This window comes from Eubalaena glacialis, chromosome 13, assembly GCF_028564815.1.
Source record: "Eubalaena glacialis isolate mEubGla1 chromosome 13, mEubGla1.1.hap2.+ XY, whole genome shotgun sequence".
NCBI classification, from domain to species: Eukaryota; Metazoa; Chordata; class Mammalia; order Artiodactyla; family Balaenidae; genus Eubalaena; species Eubalaena glacialis.
In genome coordinates this window covers 19125240-19142114 of record NC_083728.1, presented here as the reverse complement: position 1 = coordinate 19142114, position 16875 = coordinate 19125240, and the positions used below count along the sequence as shown (strand labels likewise).

The 16875-nt window shown below is 42.3% G+C and overlaps 1 protein-coding gene across 2 annotated transcripts in view; it reads right to left on the bottom strand.

The window, feature by feature from the left end:
* The window catches only part of CHD6 (chromodomain helicase DNA binding protein 6), a 223939-nt gene that overhangs the window by 111505 nt on the left and 95559 nt on the right, over positions 1–16875 (bottom strand). For both annotated transcript variants that reach the window (XM_061209614.1, XM_061209613.1), the window contains exons 4-5: positions 12728–12875; positions 10773–10922 (exon numbers count right to left, since the gene is read on the bottom strand). In XM_061209614.1, coding sequence (XP_061065597.1) covers positions 10773–10922; positions 12728–12875 — 298 coding nt within the window. The remainder of the gene's footprint in view (positions 1–10772; positions 10923–12727; positions 12876–16875) is intronic.

The following is a 16875-nucleotide window of genomic DNA, read 5'->3' as shown; positions in this document are numbered from 1 at the left end:
TGCACTCATTTACCTTGGATATAACATAGGAGTGGAACTGCTAGGTTATGAGGTTGGTTATATGTTTAGTTTTTTTTTGTTTTTTTTTTTAAATAAATTTATTTATTTATTTTTGGCTGCGCTGGGTCTTCGTTGCTGCGCATGGGCTTTCTCTAGTTGCGGTGAGCGGGGACTACTCTTCGTTGCGGCGTGTGGGCTTCTCGTTGAGGTGGCTTCTCTTGCTGCGGAGCACTGGCTCTAGGCATGCGGGCTCAGAAGTTGTGGCTCGCGGGCTCTAGAGCGCAGGCTCAGTGGTTGTGGTGCACAGACTTAGCTGCTCCGAGGCATGTGGGATCTTCCCGGACCAGGGCTCAAACCTGTGTCCCCTGCATTGGCAGGTGGATTCTTAACCACTGTGCCACCAGGGAAGCCCGTGTTTAGTTTTAATGGATATTGTCAGAACTTTTCCCAAAGTGGCTGTAACAATTTACACATCCGACAGCAGTGTATGGGAGTTGCAACTGACTTGATACTGTCAGTCTTGAAAATTTTAGCCATTCCCAGTGGATGTATATTATCATCTCTTTGATTCACATTTCCCTGATAAGTAAGGATGCTGAGCATCTTTTCATATGCTTATTGGCCATGTGGATATCCTCACTGTGAAGCTCCTGTTCAAGTCATTTGCCTATTTTAAAAATTGTCCTTTTTTCTGATTGGCAAGAGTTCTTTATATTTGCAAGAGTTTAATATATATCTTTATTTCTCAATAAGAGTCCTCTGTCACAATCCATACAAACATTTTCTACCAATCTATGGTTTGCATTTTCAACCTGAAGATGTATCTTTTGATGAACAGAAGTTCTACATAATCCACCTTATCAATCTTTTCTCTTACGTATTTTTGTGTTGTTTAAGGAATCTTTGCTGCCACCAATGTCATTCATTAAACCATATATGTGGTTGTAAATCTTCTTGTAGCCACATTAAAAAACAGATGAACTTGATTTTAACAATATTTTATTTAAACTAATATACCCCAAATATTATCATTTCAATATGTAATCAATGTAAAATTATTAATGGAATAGTTTACATTATTTTTCTCACACTAAGTCTTTAAAAATCTACTGTGTATTCCATACTTACAGCACATCTCACTTCAGACTAGGTATATTTCAAGTGCTTAATAGCCACACACAGCTAAGTACAAGCCATGCTGGGCAGTACATACCACTCTATTTTGTTCCATTGGTCTATTTGTTCTTATGGCAACACTACCTTGTCTTCATTGTGGCTTGATTACAAAGTCTGGATTATGATAAGTATTCCAATTTAGTTCTTCCTTTTCAAGATTGCCTTGGCTAATCTAGGTCTTTTGTACTTCCATCATCAATTTCTATCAGAAAAACACCCTGCTTAGATTTTGACTGGGACTGAACTATAGACATCTTCACAATATTGAATACATGTATGTCATATATCGCTCTATTTATTTAGGTCTTCTTTAATTTCTTTCAGCAATGTTTTTCATATAGAAGGCTTATATCCTCTGAGAGTTATTACAGGGTATCTAATACCTTGATACTATTATAAATGGTATTTTATAATTTTCCTTTCCTGATTTGACGTTGCTAAGTTTATAGAAATAGTTTTGTTTTGTATTTTTTACTATATTGTAAATGGTGCCAATACATTTGCTCGACACAGGGTTACCACAAACCTTCAATTTGTTAAAAAAAAAAAAGTGCAATATCTGTGAAGTGCAATAAAGCGAACAGCAATAAAATGAGGCATGCCTGTATTTTTTCCTTTCATTAATTTATTTATTTTTGGCTGCGTTGGGTCTTCGTTGCTGCACGTGGGCTTTCTCTCTAGTTGCAGCGAGTGGGGGCTACTCTTCGTTGTGGTGCACGGGCTTCTCACTGAGGTGGCTTCTCTTTGTTGTGGAGCTCAGGCTCTAGATGCATGGGCTTCAGTAGTTGTGGCACGCGGGCTTAGTAGTTGTGGCACACAGGCTTAGTTGCTCCAAGGCATGTGAGATCTTCCCGGACCAGGGCTCAAACCTGTGACCCCTGCATTGGCAGGCGGATTCTTAACCACTGCGCCACCAGGGAAGTCCTGTATTTTTTCTTTTTCCTTAGTTCAGTAGCCAGGACCTCCAGTGTATTTCTGAATATAAATGAGAATAATGGAATCTTTTTCTTACTCCCAAATTCAGAGGGAAAGTATTCAATACTGTACCATTTAATATAATATTAGCTGTCAGTTTTTATCTACTGACTTTTAAGATGTTCTTTCAGTATTTGGTTTTCTACAGTTTAAGATATGCTTAGTATGGTTTTCTTTTTTACATTTTTCCTGCTTGGGGGTTACCTGACATTGAATGTACTGGCAGATATCTTCATCAGTTTATGGGAATTTCTGGCCATTCATTTTATCTTCAAACACTCCTCTGATTCACTCTCTCCTCCATGTCTAGGACTCTAATCAGATATGTATGTGTCAGTCCTTTTCACTGCCCCCCAATTGCCTCTTTATCCGTTTGTGCTTTGCTCTGTTCTTTCCATTCTTTTTTCTGTGTGTCAGTTTAGAAACTTTCTGTTCATCTGTCTTCAAAGTCACCAATCTTATCTTCTACTGTATCTAATCTGCTTTTAAACTCATCCACTGTGTTCTGAATTTTATAAATTGAAAATTTCAGTTTTACAGTGTTGATCTGATTCTCTTTATAGATTTAATTCTCTGTTGGAATTCTTTACTTTAGAACTTATTTTGTCCATCTTTTCCTCTATTTTCTTTAACACATTAATCATGGTTATTTAAAAGTTCTTTTCTGCTAACTGTTATCTGGATCATCTGGGGTCTGCTTCTATTAATATATTTATTTTCTTAATTTTCAGTCAATTTCTCAGCCTTTTCGAATGTCTAATAATTTTTTACTGTATGATGAATACTGTGAATACTGTGAATAAAAGAATCATAGCAGCTCCAAACAATATCTTCTACTACAAGTGTTTCCTATTTTCTCTTAGACAAACAGGGAGAAGGAGTGGGTCCCATTGGTCCAATCAGGGACTGTTGGGTCAGGACTGGGTTACTGTTAAGATTCAGTCCATCTCTTGTTTTACCTGTTCCTTGAGTATGAATGTCCAAGGTCACTGACTCTAAGTCCAGCAGGTCTTTTTACTCCTGAGCCCTGAAGTCTCCAATCCCAAGCAGGTTAAAAATCTCTCTTAAGGGAGAGTCAGGTTTTTTTTGCAGTAGACCCATCCTTTTAGTGAGATTTTATCTCCTAAAAGTAACGTGAGACTGTGAGATTTCAATCTGCCTTCTGGCTGAGCCACTAACTTCTTGGGCTACCCCAGAATTCATCAAATGTCTCCAGGGGAAAGCTCCCTGTTTTGGGAATTCCTTTAGTTTCCAATCATTTCACCAGCCCTGCATAATCAATCACCAGCAGGGTCAGATGGTTTCTCTTCAACCCAGAATAGTCTCTGTTTGGGCCCAGCCTGACCCTCAGCCCCTGCCCACAATTGCAGAATGCCTCCAGAGAAGAAACAGTCAGCAATTGTCAGCTCATCTAGGAATAGCTCTTCTCTGTCTGGAATTTTAGTTCATCTAATTCTTGTTGCTTCCACAGCTATCTGATGTCTTTAAAAATATGTCCTTTGCAATTTATCTTTTTCCCCCCCTTGCAGCAAGTGTTGGCCTGCCATGCCCTACTATACCCTTACCAGAGAATAGAATCCTCCAACACTAACTCTTATTTTTGGAGTTCCCTAGGGCCTAGTTTTTGGGCTTTCTTTTCTTTTCTATCTATACTCATTCTCTTGGTGATCTCATCTGGTCTCATGGTTTTAAGTACTGGCTATGTTGTGTTGGCTGCCATATTTATTTATCCTCTCCTGTGATTACAGACTCTTTTATCTAATTGTTACTTGTCATCTCCACTTGAATATCTCAGAGATATTTCACACCTAAGATGTCCACAAACTAAACTCCTAGTCTCTTAGCCAACCCCCCACCCCTACCCCTTCTACCTACAGTTTTCCCCAGCTGAGTTAAGAGGAACTCTATCCCTCTGGGTGTTCAAACCAAAAATCCTGCTGTAATCCTGACTCCGTTCTTTCCCCTCCACACACCCTGTCTCATCAGCCAAGAAATCCTGTTGAGTTTACCTTAGAAGTACATCAGGAATCCAGCCATTTCTCACCCCCTCCTCTGCTTCTACCCTGGTCTAAACCACTTTCATCTCTTACCCAGATTATGCCCAACTGCCTCCTAAGTAGTCTCCCTCTTTCCACTCCTGTCCCACTGATCCATTCTCAACACGACGTTCAGAACGGCCCTTTTTATTAAGTCACTCTTTTGCTTAAACTGCTTAAAATGTTTTTCTTTTAACTTGGAGTAAAACCAAAAGTCTCCCAAAGGTCTACAGAAGCCCACAGGATGTGTACCCAGCCTCTCATCTCCTCTGTCACCTTTCAGGTCTCCCTCTCCGTCCCTCATACACACCAGGCATGTTTCCACCTCCGGGACTCTGCTATTCCCTCTGCCTGAAACACTCTTCTCCCTACACGACTCCCTCACCCCTTTACTTCCTTCACTTCTTGGATCAAATATTACCTTTGTGAGGCCAACACTGACCACCCTATTTAAAACTGCAGGCTTCATTCCTGAATTCCGTATCACGCCTATTCTGATTTTTTTTTCCCATACCACTTACCACCATTGACATACTACACAATTTTATTATTTTCAGATTGATTATCAGCCTCTCCCTAGTTATTTCTACCCTTTGGAGGTTCTGGGCTTAGCCTTTTGGCTTTCCATCCCACGTAGGTTCAAAATCTGGCAAATATCTGGAGGAGGAGATCAGTTGTGTGTATGCTGCAGGCCTCCTCTCCATTTGCTGTAGGCTCCCTCATCGAAGGCAGGGACTTCTGTCTCTTTTGTTCCTTGATGTTATCTCCAGCACTTAGAACAGTCCTTGGCGCTCAATAGTGGTAGGTGCTCAATAAATATTTTTGAATAAATAATGTTAACAGATTTTGCAATACAACATGGGAATAGTAGTATAAAGCAAGTGCTATGGGAACACAGAGCCAGAGTACCTGGACAAATTAGGAGAGGCTTTGGAAATGAGTTGGCTGTCTATTAGCATTAAACTTTCATAATTGCTGAGCACCTTTCCTACCAACTCCCAATTCTGTATAACCCAGACTAGCAAGCAAGCATTCATACGTGTACACCCATGCTAAAAGAACAACTGTCTCTCCTCACCAGCAGGTTGCTTCAAATAGTCTCTTATTCTTACCTACCATGAAGAGCAGAAAAAGATGGTTTCTGATGACAGGATTTTGATTGCTCTCAGAGTTTTTAACTAGGACCAAATCCAAGGAAATGTTAACATGTGGATGAAGAAAGCACAGGACTTTACTCTGAGGATTAAAAGGATGGAGGGTTTAAAGCATTCTTCATTATAGAAAATTTTCAAGTAAAAATTAAGGTATTTGAAATAAGAACCAATTTATTTTTTGGCACTAGTTAAAGAATAGGGGGGGGCTTCCCTGGTGGCGCAGTGGTTGAGAATCTGCCTGCCAATGCAGGGGACACGGGTTCAAGCCCTGATCTGGGAAGATCCCACATGCCACGGAGCAACTGGGCCCGTGAGCCACAACTACTGAGCCTGCGCGTCTGGAGCCTGTGCTCCGCAACAAGAGAGGCCGCGACAGTGAGAGGCCCGCGCACCGCGATGAAGAGTGGCCCCCACTCTCCACAACTAGAGAAAGCCCTCGCACAGAAACGAAGACCCAACACAGCCATAAATAAATAAATAAATAAATAAATAAATTTATTAAAAAAAAAAAAGAATAGGGGGAAACACACTAGTATTAAAAAAAAAAAAAATCAATGGTTATCATCAAAATACTGACAGCAGGTTTTTATCCTATCCTAATAAAAGGGATAAAAGAGAGTAGCGTTTCCAAAATACACATCAAAGTAGGAAGAAAACTGGAAAATCAGGATTTTTTTTTCCCTAAACAGAGATTGTGCATAAGCATGACCATGTGTGTATAAACACTCAGTGTATACAGATACACACAGATATAAACTAAATCTGCTTGCCAAACATACTTCCATGACAGCCATCTGTTCTCAAGTGCTTGGAGTTTTCTCAAATTATCCTTCAAAGGAGACCATTTAGTTCATTCACTTTCATGTCAGAACCTCATGAAATTAAAAATTTATTTTCTTAGGGAAAATTTCAAAAATTTTCAACCCACATCACCCCCGACCTCAACCAACCACCTGATTCACTTCTATTCAGCGAGCCGTAAGGAAAGGCTCTAGCAAGAGGAAGCAACTCCAAAACACAAGCATTTACCAAGTGCCATGGAAGGTCCAAAGTAGCATCCAACAAGGTGCCCAGTCTCAGGGGCTTACACTCAGTGAAAGCAAGATAAAACATATTTTTCTTAGAAATGTATCAGTGGTAAATTCTAATCAGTGTGACAGTAACCCTAAGTCTGGCAGCAAGAGTGCAGGAAGCAAGAATAGCTTGGATTTCACAGAACAGTAATGTTTTAGTTGGGCCCTAAAGAATGGTGGCTTGTAAGAGGACTGCAAACAGGAAGGAAACTCGAAATGCACCCAAAGGATGAAAGCACCAGGATATGGGAAGCAGGATGCAGACTTGGAACACTAAGGAACCAGTCTTAGTAGAGAAAAGCATTACACAGAATGAGGAGTGGGGATAAATGAGGGTAGACAGGTAGTACGCAGCCACATTCCTTAAAAAATCAGGCAGGAGTTTTGATCCAAAACAGGAGTTAAGAGGTAACCACCTTAGATTCTTGAGTGGGACACTGAAAAAAGCCAAAAACTTCTCTGGTATTATGGGAAAATGTGTCTAGTAATGGATTGGGAAGGACAGGGACCTGGGGCAGGGAACGACAAAAGTGCGAACTGTGGTCATTTGAACCCTGGCCTCAGCACAACGGGTGGCAGCAGAAGCCAAGAGGAAACAAAGACAGGAGACAATCTGAGGAAAGATGCGGGGTGGGGAACGGTGGTGTGGCCAGCAGAGAAATGGGAAGAATGAAAACCATCCTCTCGGGCCGAGTGCATAGGAGCCTAAGCACTGAGTCACACGGGCTGGTACAGAGCTAGAGCCATGCCAGCCAGAAGCCGCTCTGCCAAGGGGCCTGCCCACCGCTGTCGGTGTCAGAGTGAGACGTGGATGAACACCAGTGGGGAAACTATGCCAGTATGAAGAACTGGAGAAAACAAGAGCCCGAGAAAAAAGAAAAACACTTCACTCTTGTCTTTCTAATCCAGGAGTTAAGAATCACACCTGTTTCTGTAATAAGTTTTAAGCATATTTATTCATTATTCACATATTAAATAAATACATGACAAGTACAACTGAATGCAAGTCTTTATGTTAGTTACTACCCAACATAAAGTACTACCTATGTTAGGTGAAAATTGTGATAAATTAAAAAGTGAGGCTTGTTTTGTAACAGTTTACAATCTAATGGCGGGAACAATCAGGAGTGATATTCAGAACAGAATGGCAGAGGCACTGATGAATCAGAACAGTCACAGGCTGTGAACAAGTGTTCACAGGCTGTGAACAAGTGTCCGGGGGACATCAGGCATAATATAATAAATACTCCACAAAACAGAAGAGGGAAAGTGCCATACTTTCATCTGAATAGTTCCTGGGGGTTAATGTAAATTTGACTTTATTGAAGCTCTTTCACGCCAGAGAGATACATAAAAAATTAAAAAAAAAAAAAAAAGATTATAAGCCCTACCCTAACGTAGCTCATGGCTTAGATGAAGGAAACAAAAACTGGCCAGTGCTTAAAGGACAGTGACGAAGTTAAACATAGTAGAGTTAGACAGAGGAGGGGCACTTATCCCCAGCTCAGGGGGAGCAGGGAGCTTCCTGGGGGAGGTAACAACCGCGCTCAGCCTGCCAGGCACGGGAGAAGACCAGAGGAAGCAGAGGGTACCGTCTGCAAAGCAGCAGAAGGAGGCAAAGGAGAACACCAGGAGTGGATGTCTCATTCAAATTCAAGTCCTTCTGTCCCAAAGGCAAAATCATACAATCCACACAAATTGTAGGAGGCAAAAACTGAGACAGCCTTGGAAAAATCTATACACTAAATGTACCATAACTGTGAAAGTCTGTCTCTGTTCCAGGCACCAACATCAGTTTGACAAAGAATAAGAAAGCAAAGAGTCACCGTCAGGCTGGAAACATACTTCCAGCCCTAATCGCATATCCCAGCCAGGGGACGGGCCTCTAGACCCCGAAGCAGGGCTGTGCTAATCTGCCAGTCCTGAGTTAGACTGAATCATGCGTAAAGATGTTTTTAGCAACTCACCACTAGGTAAGCACTGCTGAGGTTGCAATTTGGGGCTGGGACAGGGGCCAGCAGCCACAAAAGTGGGCTGAGCATGCTGATAAGACACTACAAAGAAAGCGGGGAGGTAGCAGTGGGGCCTTTTTGGTGCTGACTGCACACCCTTCTCTGCCCCAAGCTAGAGTCAGCAAGCAGGCAGACACCCTTCCAAAGGGCCTTGGGAGAAGGATGAAGGAAAAGCCTCATCTTCTTCCACTGATTTTCTGTGCCACTGGACACTCTGAGGATTGCTTGGAATCCTAGATGAGATCTCTGATTTCGGGGCTTTGTGTTGGCCTGGGAAATCTCTGTTCAGACCCCACAGGAAGCCCGCTATGTAAAACAGGTGCAAGTGGAGGGCTCCACAGAGCACTGACCGTGCAACCCGCTCGACCCCGCGTAGGCTGTCCAGTCTGCCCTGTGGCGTGGAGGCCAGAGCCACATAGCTGCCTTGCTAAACATCAATGCCAAAACCACGTATCGGGCCTCTTTCTTGTTTAAATTTAGTCACAATTTTTGAGGCGTAATTAATGCAAATTCAGATTCCAGCTTATGTTTCACCACTATAAACTTTCTCTTTGCTGTACCCTTAAGAGGACAGAAAAAGTCTTGTTAGGATATATATAAATTTCCCGAATTATTTCTGTCTGATCAGCTAATGCTGCCCTTCAGGCACCAGGGGAGAAGACAGGCACCAGGGGAGAAGACAGAACAACAACTGAAATATGGTTAATGACTTGGGCTAAATGGCTACTAGGAGAAAATAAAATCCCTTAGAGTGTTTTAACTACCAAACCAACCATAAAATCTCCAAGGAAGGGAAACTCGCTGTAAAACAATGTAATCCTATCACTTCACAGCAGTCTTGCAAGGGCTATTCTTAACTATGTGCTTGAAAAGTAATATTATGTGAAAATGCATTATTCTGGAGGCAAGGTGGTTTACACAGATAAAGCATCATGAGCTGCAGTAGCCAGCCACACAGTGTCCAGGAGGAAGGACAGGTATCTGTGCTATTGCTGCACACGCAGAACATGAATCCTGCCAAGTCAGCAACAGCGACTCCGTAACAAAAGACAGCCTGTGTCTCAGAACGTGCTGCCGGCAACGAGGCGCCTCCTACACGCACAGCCTGTTTCTTCTCTTGCTTCTGATTCCTCCTCTGTAAGCTCCTTGGCACAGACCTCCTCCTTCTCCACATTTACCCTCTGCCTTTCTAGCTTCGGGGGTCCCAGGTCCTAATGCTATCCTTTTTCCCCCGGATACTGCTGCCAATGGAAATTCCTAAACCGCATATACGGGCATCCTGCTTCTCTGCTCGAACCCAACGATGCCTCCTGCCTCCTGCCCCTCATTCAATCCACAGTATGAATGAAGGCCAAATACTTCAGCTCACAGCCAAAGCCTGCATAACATGACTCTTCCTACCACTCCAGGCTTGTCTCCCACCACTCCTCAAATCAGACCCCACCACCTGGCCGAGCTCATCAAGCTGCCATACCACATCCTCCGGGACCATCAGGCTGTGAGGCTGTGGTCCACGTCAGAAACGCCTCCCCTAAAACCCTGACCTCCCTCTCCTGTCCACTTTTCCTTCTGTGTAGCCACTGTATCCAGCACAGACTTCTAAGACCGCACTTATCACAATATCAGCACAGCCATATGCCTCTTCTCCCAGATAAAACTCCTTGGAGGCAGGGACCATGCCTTGATACTCATCCTTGTATCCTAGGACCTGGCCCTGCAGTGGACTCTCAATACACATTTGTAATCCAACTCCCAACTGTAATTACTAGTTCATGTGATTCCATTCATGGAACAGCTATTTACTATGTATCAGACTTTTACATTCTAATGGGAGAGACAAAGAAATAAAATGAAATCAGAAATCAGAACACAATTATAAGCTGTAATAAGAGCTATGAAAGAAACAAACAGGAGTGAAATAAAGAAACATTAGGATGAGGGGCAGGGATCTACTTTAAATGAAAGAGTCATGTAAAGCATGTGGTAAAGAGCATTCCAGGCAAAAGGGACCATACAGGCAAAGGCCAGTAGGTGGGAAAGAACTGCTAATTCATGGCATTAAAAGAGGCAAGTCTTTTAGCTAGAGAGTAATGAGAGAGATGGCGAAAAGTCATGTATCTGAAAAATGAATTTGGTGAATTAGGGAGAGTGTGATGACAGAGGGGCCTGCTAGGCACAGTCAGGAGTCTAAACTTTATTCTAAGTGCAACAGGAAGCCACCCGAAGGATAGAACCAGCAGTTAAGGTGATCTAACTTACGCTTAAAAAAAGAGCCACAGTACAGCTCCATCAAGTACTCAAAATGACTGTCCAGCCGAGGCCAGCAGCCCAATCTTAAGGCCGTACCTCCGCCTGCCAAGCCAGTGTAGAAGCTGAGAGGGCAGATGTCCGGCCGGCTCCAAGGACGGCGATGGTTTCCCCATCATCATCCACCACTTTGAAGTCCAGGTCCTCGTTGTATTTTCTGCGCTTCACTTGCCGTCCTGAGCGTCGTTTCTACAGGACAAACAAACCCACCAGAGAGACTATCTGTGAGTCAGAGGGAAAAGCTTGCACAAGGACACGCTCACCTACACTCACTCACAATCGAAGGAGACCTCTCTAACTTCGCAGAAAGAATCTTCCCTAAACATAACTCTTTTCAGAACTAAATTCACTCAAAATGGGACCCAGGTGAGGGAGGGGAGCCAAATCACCAGGATCCAGTGAGAAGAAGGTGTAGCCTCAGAATCCAAGGAAACGTGTTTTATGCATCATTGCTTCCCCCACCCCGCTTTCTGGAATTGGTTTCTATTCCAGTAAAACAGGGACGGGAAGTAACTTCATCTTTGAGGTCCCTTCCAGCTTAGCTGGAAGCTCAGGGTTTATGACAATGATTTAATAGTTTTTTTGGTTTTGATTTTTTTTTTTTTTTGCCAAATTCACCATACTTACCGTGTACTACTAAACAACTAAATAATACCAATTTTATTAGGACTTATTTTGAGAATCTCTTAACACCCTTTGAAATGCAAGCAGACATCTTAAGTGTGACAAAATAAGATTCGTGACTCACCATGAAAGGACTCATCTATAATTAAGTAGCTTGTGACCTTTTAGAGAGATAACATTCTACAACAAAGCAACCCAGTGGCTTTCCTCAAACAGAAAAACACATGGTTCATCTCTACATACACATCATATCCAAGCAGTAGGAACACTTCTGGGAACCATTCACCAGCTAGCTTACTCTTAGATACTTAAACCTTACAAAACAAAACGAAAAGCCAAACCTCACCCCCCCTTATCATCTAAGATACCTCCTGGGGCTCTCTCTGTGTTCCCATCATTTCTTCACTGTGTCACCTCTATGACATTTAATTTTACATGAAGGATTCCACATAAAAAGCTCTCCCCTCAATCCCACGCACAGATCACCATCCTAGAAACACTGAACCCCCTGCCAACTCCCATCAACCTGATGCACTTGCTGCTCTGCCCGTCAGGACACTTAAGAGCCACTAACCCAAGTTTACAGGCAGTGAAAGGGGGGTCTCTGATCTGACACTCCAGACACTACTACTTATTTACCACTACGACCTTAGGAGCTGACACCTTCCTACAACGAAGATCACCTAGGAATCTATGAGGGTCCAGATGATTCATAAGGAACAGTAAGTTGGTCTTACCCTAAATGGCCCCCATGCAGTAGCACAGCCCAGACAAACTGCTGTGGATGTCAGAGGAAACAGCACTCTCAAATATTAGAACTCACGTCCAAGAGAGGCAGCCTCAACTCAGACAGAAAATTCCTACCAATGTCCTGGGCACACTTTGGCATGTTTTCAGAAATCTCACTTAGGTGGTCAACTCCTTGTTTCCATGTTTCCTTACCATCTTGGCAAAATGAATCCATCCCTGACTTCTCCAGCATCTGGGATTATGAAAGTGTCCTTGTGTAGACTGGCCCAGCACGCTGAGCCCTAAATGTATTACCTACACAGCAAAACAGGCCCTCTGAGCCTTACCTAGTTTGGATCACAATTCCACTTTCCACATTCACTCTTACTGCGGCCTAATATCATGCTACTTTGCAAGAAGCAAGCAAACACCACTAAAAAACTGGGAGATTATTAATATAAGGACCAGGATGCTAAAGAAAAGCCTGTGGTCCGTCACCCACTAAAACACTGAAAGCCCAGCCCAGGTCTGTGCGCGAGAGATGCAGGCTGGAGACAGGGAGAGAGGAGCAACAGATCAGTGTCAGCAAGACCCCGCCCGGCAGCCGTCACGCCCACCAGGGCTTCCGGGCACAGCTGTACCTGGCTGTCTGCAGACTCAGTGGACTCCTCGGGACTCCGCAGGGATGGGTTCGGCAGGCCCTGATCCAGCTCTAAACTCTCCACTGTGGTTTCACTTTTCCTTTTTCCTTTCTTCTTTTTCTCCACTGGGGTTGGTCCTTGCTCCTTGCTACAAGGAGAAATTCAGAATTAAAGCTGTTGGGCAGTTTTTAAAACTAAGATTTCTCATGTGATTACAGTTATGATAGCACATCCTGGAATTCTTGGGCCAGGATAGGCTTTAATGGAAAATCTACAAGAGTTTCTTCCCAGAAATTTGCAGAAATATGGGAAGAAATATCTACACAGGTTGACGCAAAATTCACTTTTTTTTTATACCTCCTATCATGACTACTATAGATATGATTAATGTGGTAAGAAATAAAATAATAGGAACATCTCCAAAAAACCTCACTTTCAGTTTCACATAAATGTCTTCTCTAGGAAGTTTAACTGCTTCACAGATATTGAGAATCATCCACTTCCAATCTCCCTTTAAGTTACATGGGAAGAGACATCTCCCTAATCTGTCATCACCCTCTATTGAGAATGGTCTATGCATAAGAACTTGGAGTGAGTACCAGGAGCTCAAAACTGAAGACAACACTGCCCAGCCCCTGAGGAGGTTGTCATGACAGAATTCCTACAGACCACCTAGAGCTATAGCCCAATGCAGCAGATGGATACTTCTTGAGAGAGGTGGAAATGGGCAAAGTCCATCCACCCTGAAAGGCCCTACTAAGATGGCAACATCTCTAATAAGCCTTTTCGGGCCCTGCTGGCTGATAAAATCTCTTTTCTACACTCCCAAGCACCTCAACTGTGCTTTGCATAAGGTATTCAAACTTTGATCTTTCACCAAAGTTAGTCATTACACGTGACACCAGGCTCAGAACCATAGAGGACCTGGGATCCTCTGCAGTGGCTCGATCAACATTTGCTGAATGGATGAATAGTTTACACTTCTCTGAGCTGTCCTATCAGACTCTAAGTTCCCAGAGGACAGAGAGTATGCACTTGATTAAGTTTTGTATTCCTCACAGTGAGTAGTCTTATACCTAAAACATACTAAGTATTCAATATTTACTGGATAGATAGACGGATGCATCAATGGATAGATACGATTACGTGTCATCGGGGAGATTTGGGAAAACACATCTGAGCAGAGATATATACAGAATTTTGATAGACAGAAAAGCAGGAATAATAATAATTACAGCTAATTCGTATATAACACCTACTACATGCAGGCACAGTTCTCTAATCCTTTACACGGATTATCTCCTTTACTCTTCACAACAACCTTATAAGGCAGATAGTATTATCAACCTAATTTTATCAAGAGGCACAGTGAGTTAAGATTTCCAGGGTAACATGGCTAGCAAATGGTAGAGAAAGTATTTAAACCAGGCATGCTCGTAACCACCATGGCATTCTTGGGGAATGGAAGAGTGTTAAAGGCACATTTAATAAAAGACAGCCTGTGTGGCTGGATGACAGGGCAAGTGAACCGAAGCACTAAGTGATGGAGCTGGAAGGAAACCAGGAGTACACGAGGACAGAGAGCTGAGACTCATCCTGTGTGAAAAGGGCATGATGGTGAGCCCGGGCAAGAGGGAATGAAGACCTAGGCGAGATACGCTCAATGAAAACTCATCGGTGAAAAGGATTTGAAAGATCCAGCAGAAGTAGTACCAGTAAGCCTTGGCAGAATGAGGAAGAGCCACGATTACTGGTATTTCCCATCAGGTGAGTTACTGGAAAGTGTGGGGGAAGACAGGGACACCACCGGCCTCGTTCAGAGACGGGAGATCCAATGGGATGAACCCGTAGCGGGACAGCACCCAGCGACAACAACGGCGATCACCCATCACATGAGTGCAGACCCAGCCCACCCTCGATTCCCTAGGCTGAAGACTGGCTTCCCTACCTATCAGCAAAGTTCTTTATGAAAATTTTTTTGAGGAAATGAAACTCAAGGGATCCTGCCATTTTAGAGAACTGTACATTTTAACAAGAGACCTGTGCTCTCAAGCCAGGGAAAAAAGCACTTCTTATCAGTTTCAGGACAGGAGACTCAGGTGAAACAGTTTAAAAAGATGCCAAATTTTCACAGGAATATTTATCTCATGTTACATGGCTTCTCGCTAAGAAAATTACATAGCAATTTATATTCTACAAAGCACTATGTGGTTCTGTCTCATTGAACTGTTACAACCACGGTTCCATGAGGGAGCCAGGGCAGATGAGCTTCATATTCCACATAAAGAAACAGGTTTAAAAGCAACAAAGGCCCCAAAGTTAGCAGCCGAGCAGAGGCCTGCGCTCAGCTCATATGACTCACAGCCTGTCACTGTTTATACCATATCATGTTTCCTGGCTCCTTTTTTTTTTTTTTTTTTTAACCCCAGGCTCCCTTTCAATAAATGCAAAAACTTTAAATCTCCTTTAATCTTATTTGAATCTCAAAATTATGACCAAAAGAATTGTTAACAAAACATTCCAGTGACCCAAATATACAGAAAAATTCATAAATCCATAGTTGGTTCTCTTAACAAAAGAAGGTTTGTGCTTAATTTCTTGGACACACATTTAAAGACAGCTAACATACCGAAAGTCACCATAATGATCCCGTGCTCAGAACCCCATTTAATCTTCTGTAAAATCTTAAATCCTTCTCCCAACATCTGAAATCAATTTTATCTATCTACTAAATATAACTTCATATTGGAAAACTTTGTCTGTATATGTTTAATCTTCATTTTAAATATTTGTATATAGATGGGCTAGAAACATGCTTCATTGTGAAATATCCCACTGAAAACTAAACCAAGCTCAAGACACAATTAAGGAATAGAACCTCCTCAAAATATTTTTTTTTAAGGAATTTATTTTTTTGTTCTTATTTTTATTTTTTGGCTGTGTTGGGTCTTGGTTGCGGCACGCGGGATCTTTTGTTGCGGTGCGTGGGCTCCTCTCTAGTTGTGGCCTGCAGGTTTTCTCTTCTCTACTTGTGGCATGCGGGCTCCAGAGTGCATGGGCTCTGTAGTTTAGGGTGCGCGGGCTCAGTAGTTGTGGCACACGGGCTTAGTTGCCCCACGGTGTGTGGGATCTTAGTTCCCTGACCAGGGATCAAACCCTCGTCCCCTGCACTGGAAGGCGGATTCTTTACCACTGGATCACCAGGGAAGTCACAGAACCTCCTCAAAATATTAAACCTTACAACAAGGCTTGTATATATTTGCCTTCCATGCTTTCAGAAACAAATTAAATGATGAAAGTAAGGAGGAACTGTAGTCAGGCACCTCCAAAGTCCAGCCTGGGGCACCACGAGATTTCCTAGCCAGAAGCTGAGGGTGGGGTGGAGCGGAGGGAAACTTCTTAAATATATGTCAGTAAAACTGGAAAATGTCTAGTGACACCTACTTACCTATCTGGGGGTAAACAAGAAGATACTCTACCTGGGAAAATTTTCAAAGTGATTTTCTGGAGGTTACCTTTGACAACAGAATCGAATTTGAGTTCCAAAAGTTCTTCCTGGAGCTCTTCTGATAAAGACAAATATCAGGAAGAAAAGATTTCTTATAAGCTTATAAATGGGATTTTCAAATAGGACATCAAGAAAGTATCACCTGAATTCATCCTCCAGGAAGACTAGGTGAAATGTGTTTTTCCCGTCTTTGGAATGAGCTTTGAAAACGTTATACTTGAGTTTTATCAAATGAAGACATTTTAACCTCCACATTGCTATACCTACAGATGCATTTGGTCCATGAATGTTTTGTTTGCTCCTTGAAGTTCTACGTTCTTCAAAAATAGTGGTCAAATAATATGTAACAAAACTATGTATGTATGCATGTACCCTTTGATCCAACAATTCCATTTATAGGAATATACTCTACAGATACACCTCCAACAATATGAAAATATATATGTACATGGTTATTCAGCATTATCTGGTAATTTCAAAATAACAAAAAAGACTTAAATGTCCAAACATTAGTGCTGAATAAATGAGGATACATACAAAGGAGTACTATGTAGCTGTAAAAACAATTAAGAAAGAATTCTGTAAACTAATATGGAATGATTTTTAAGATACATTGTTAAGTGAAAAAAGCAAAGTACAA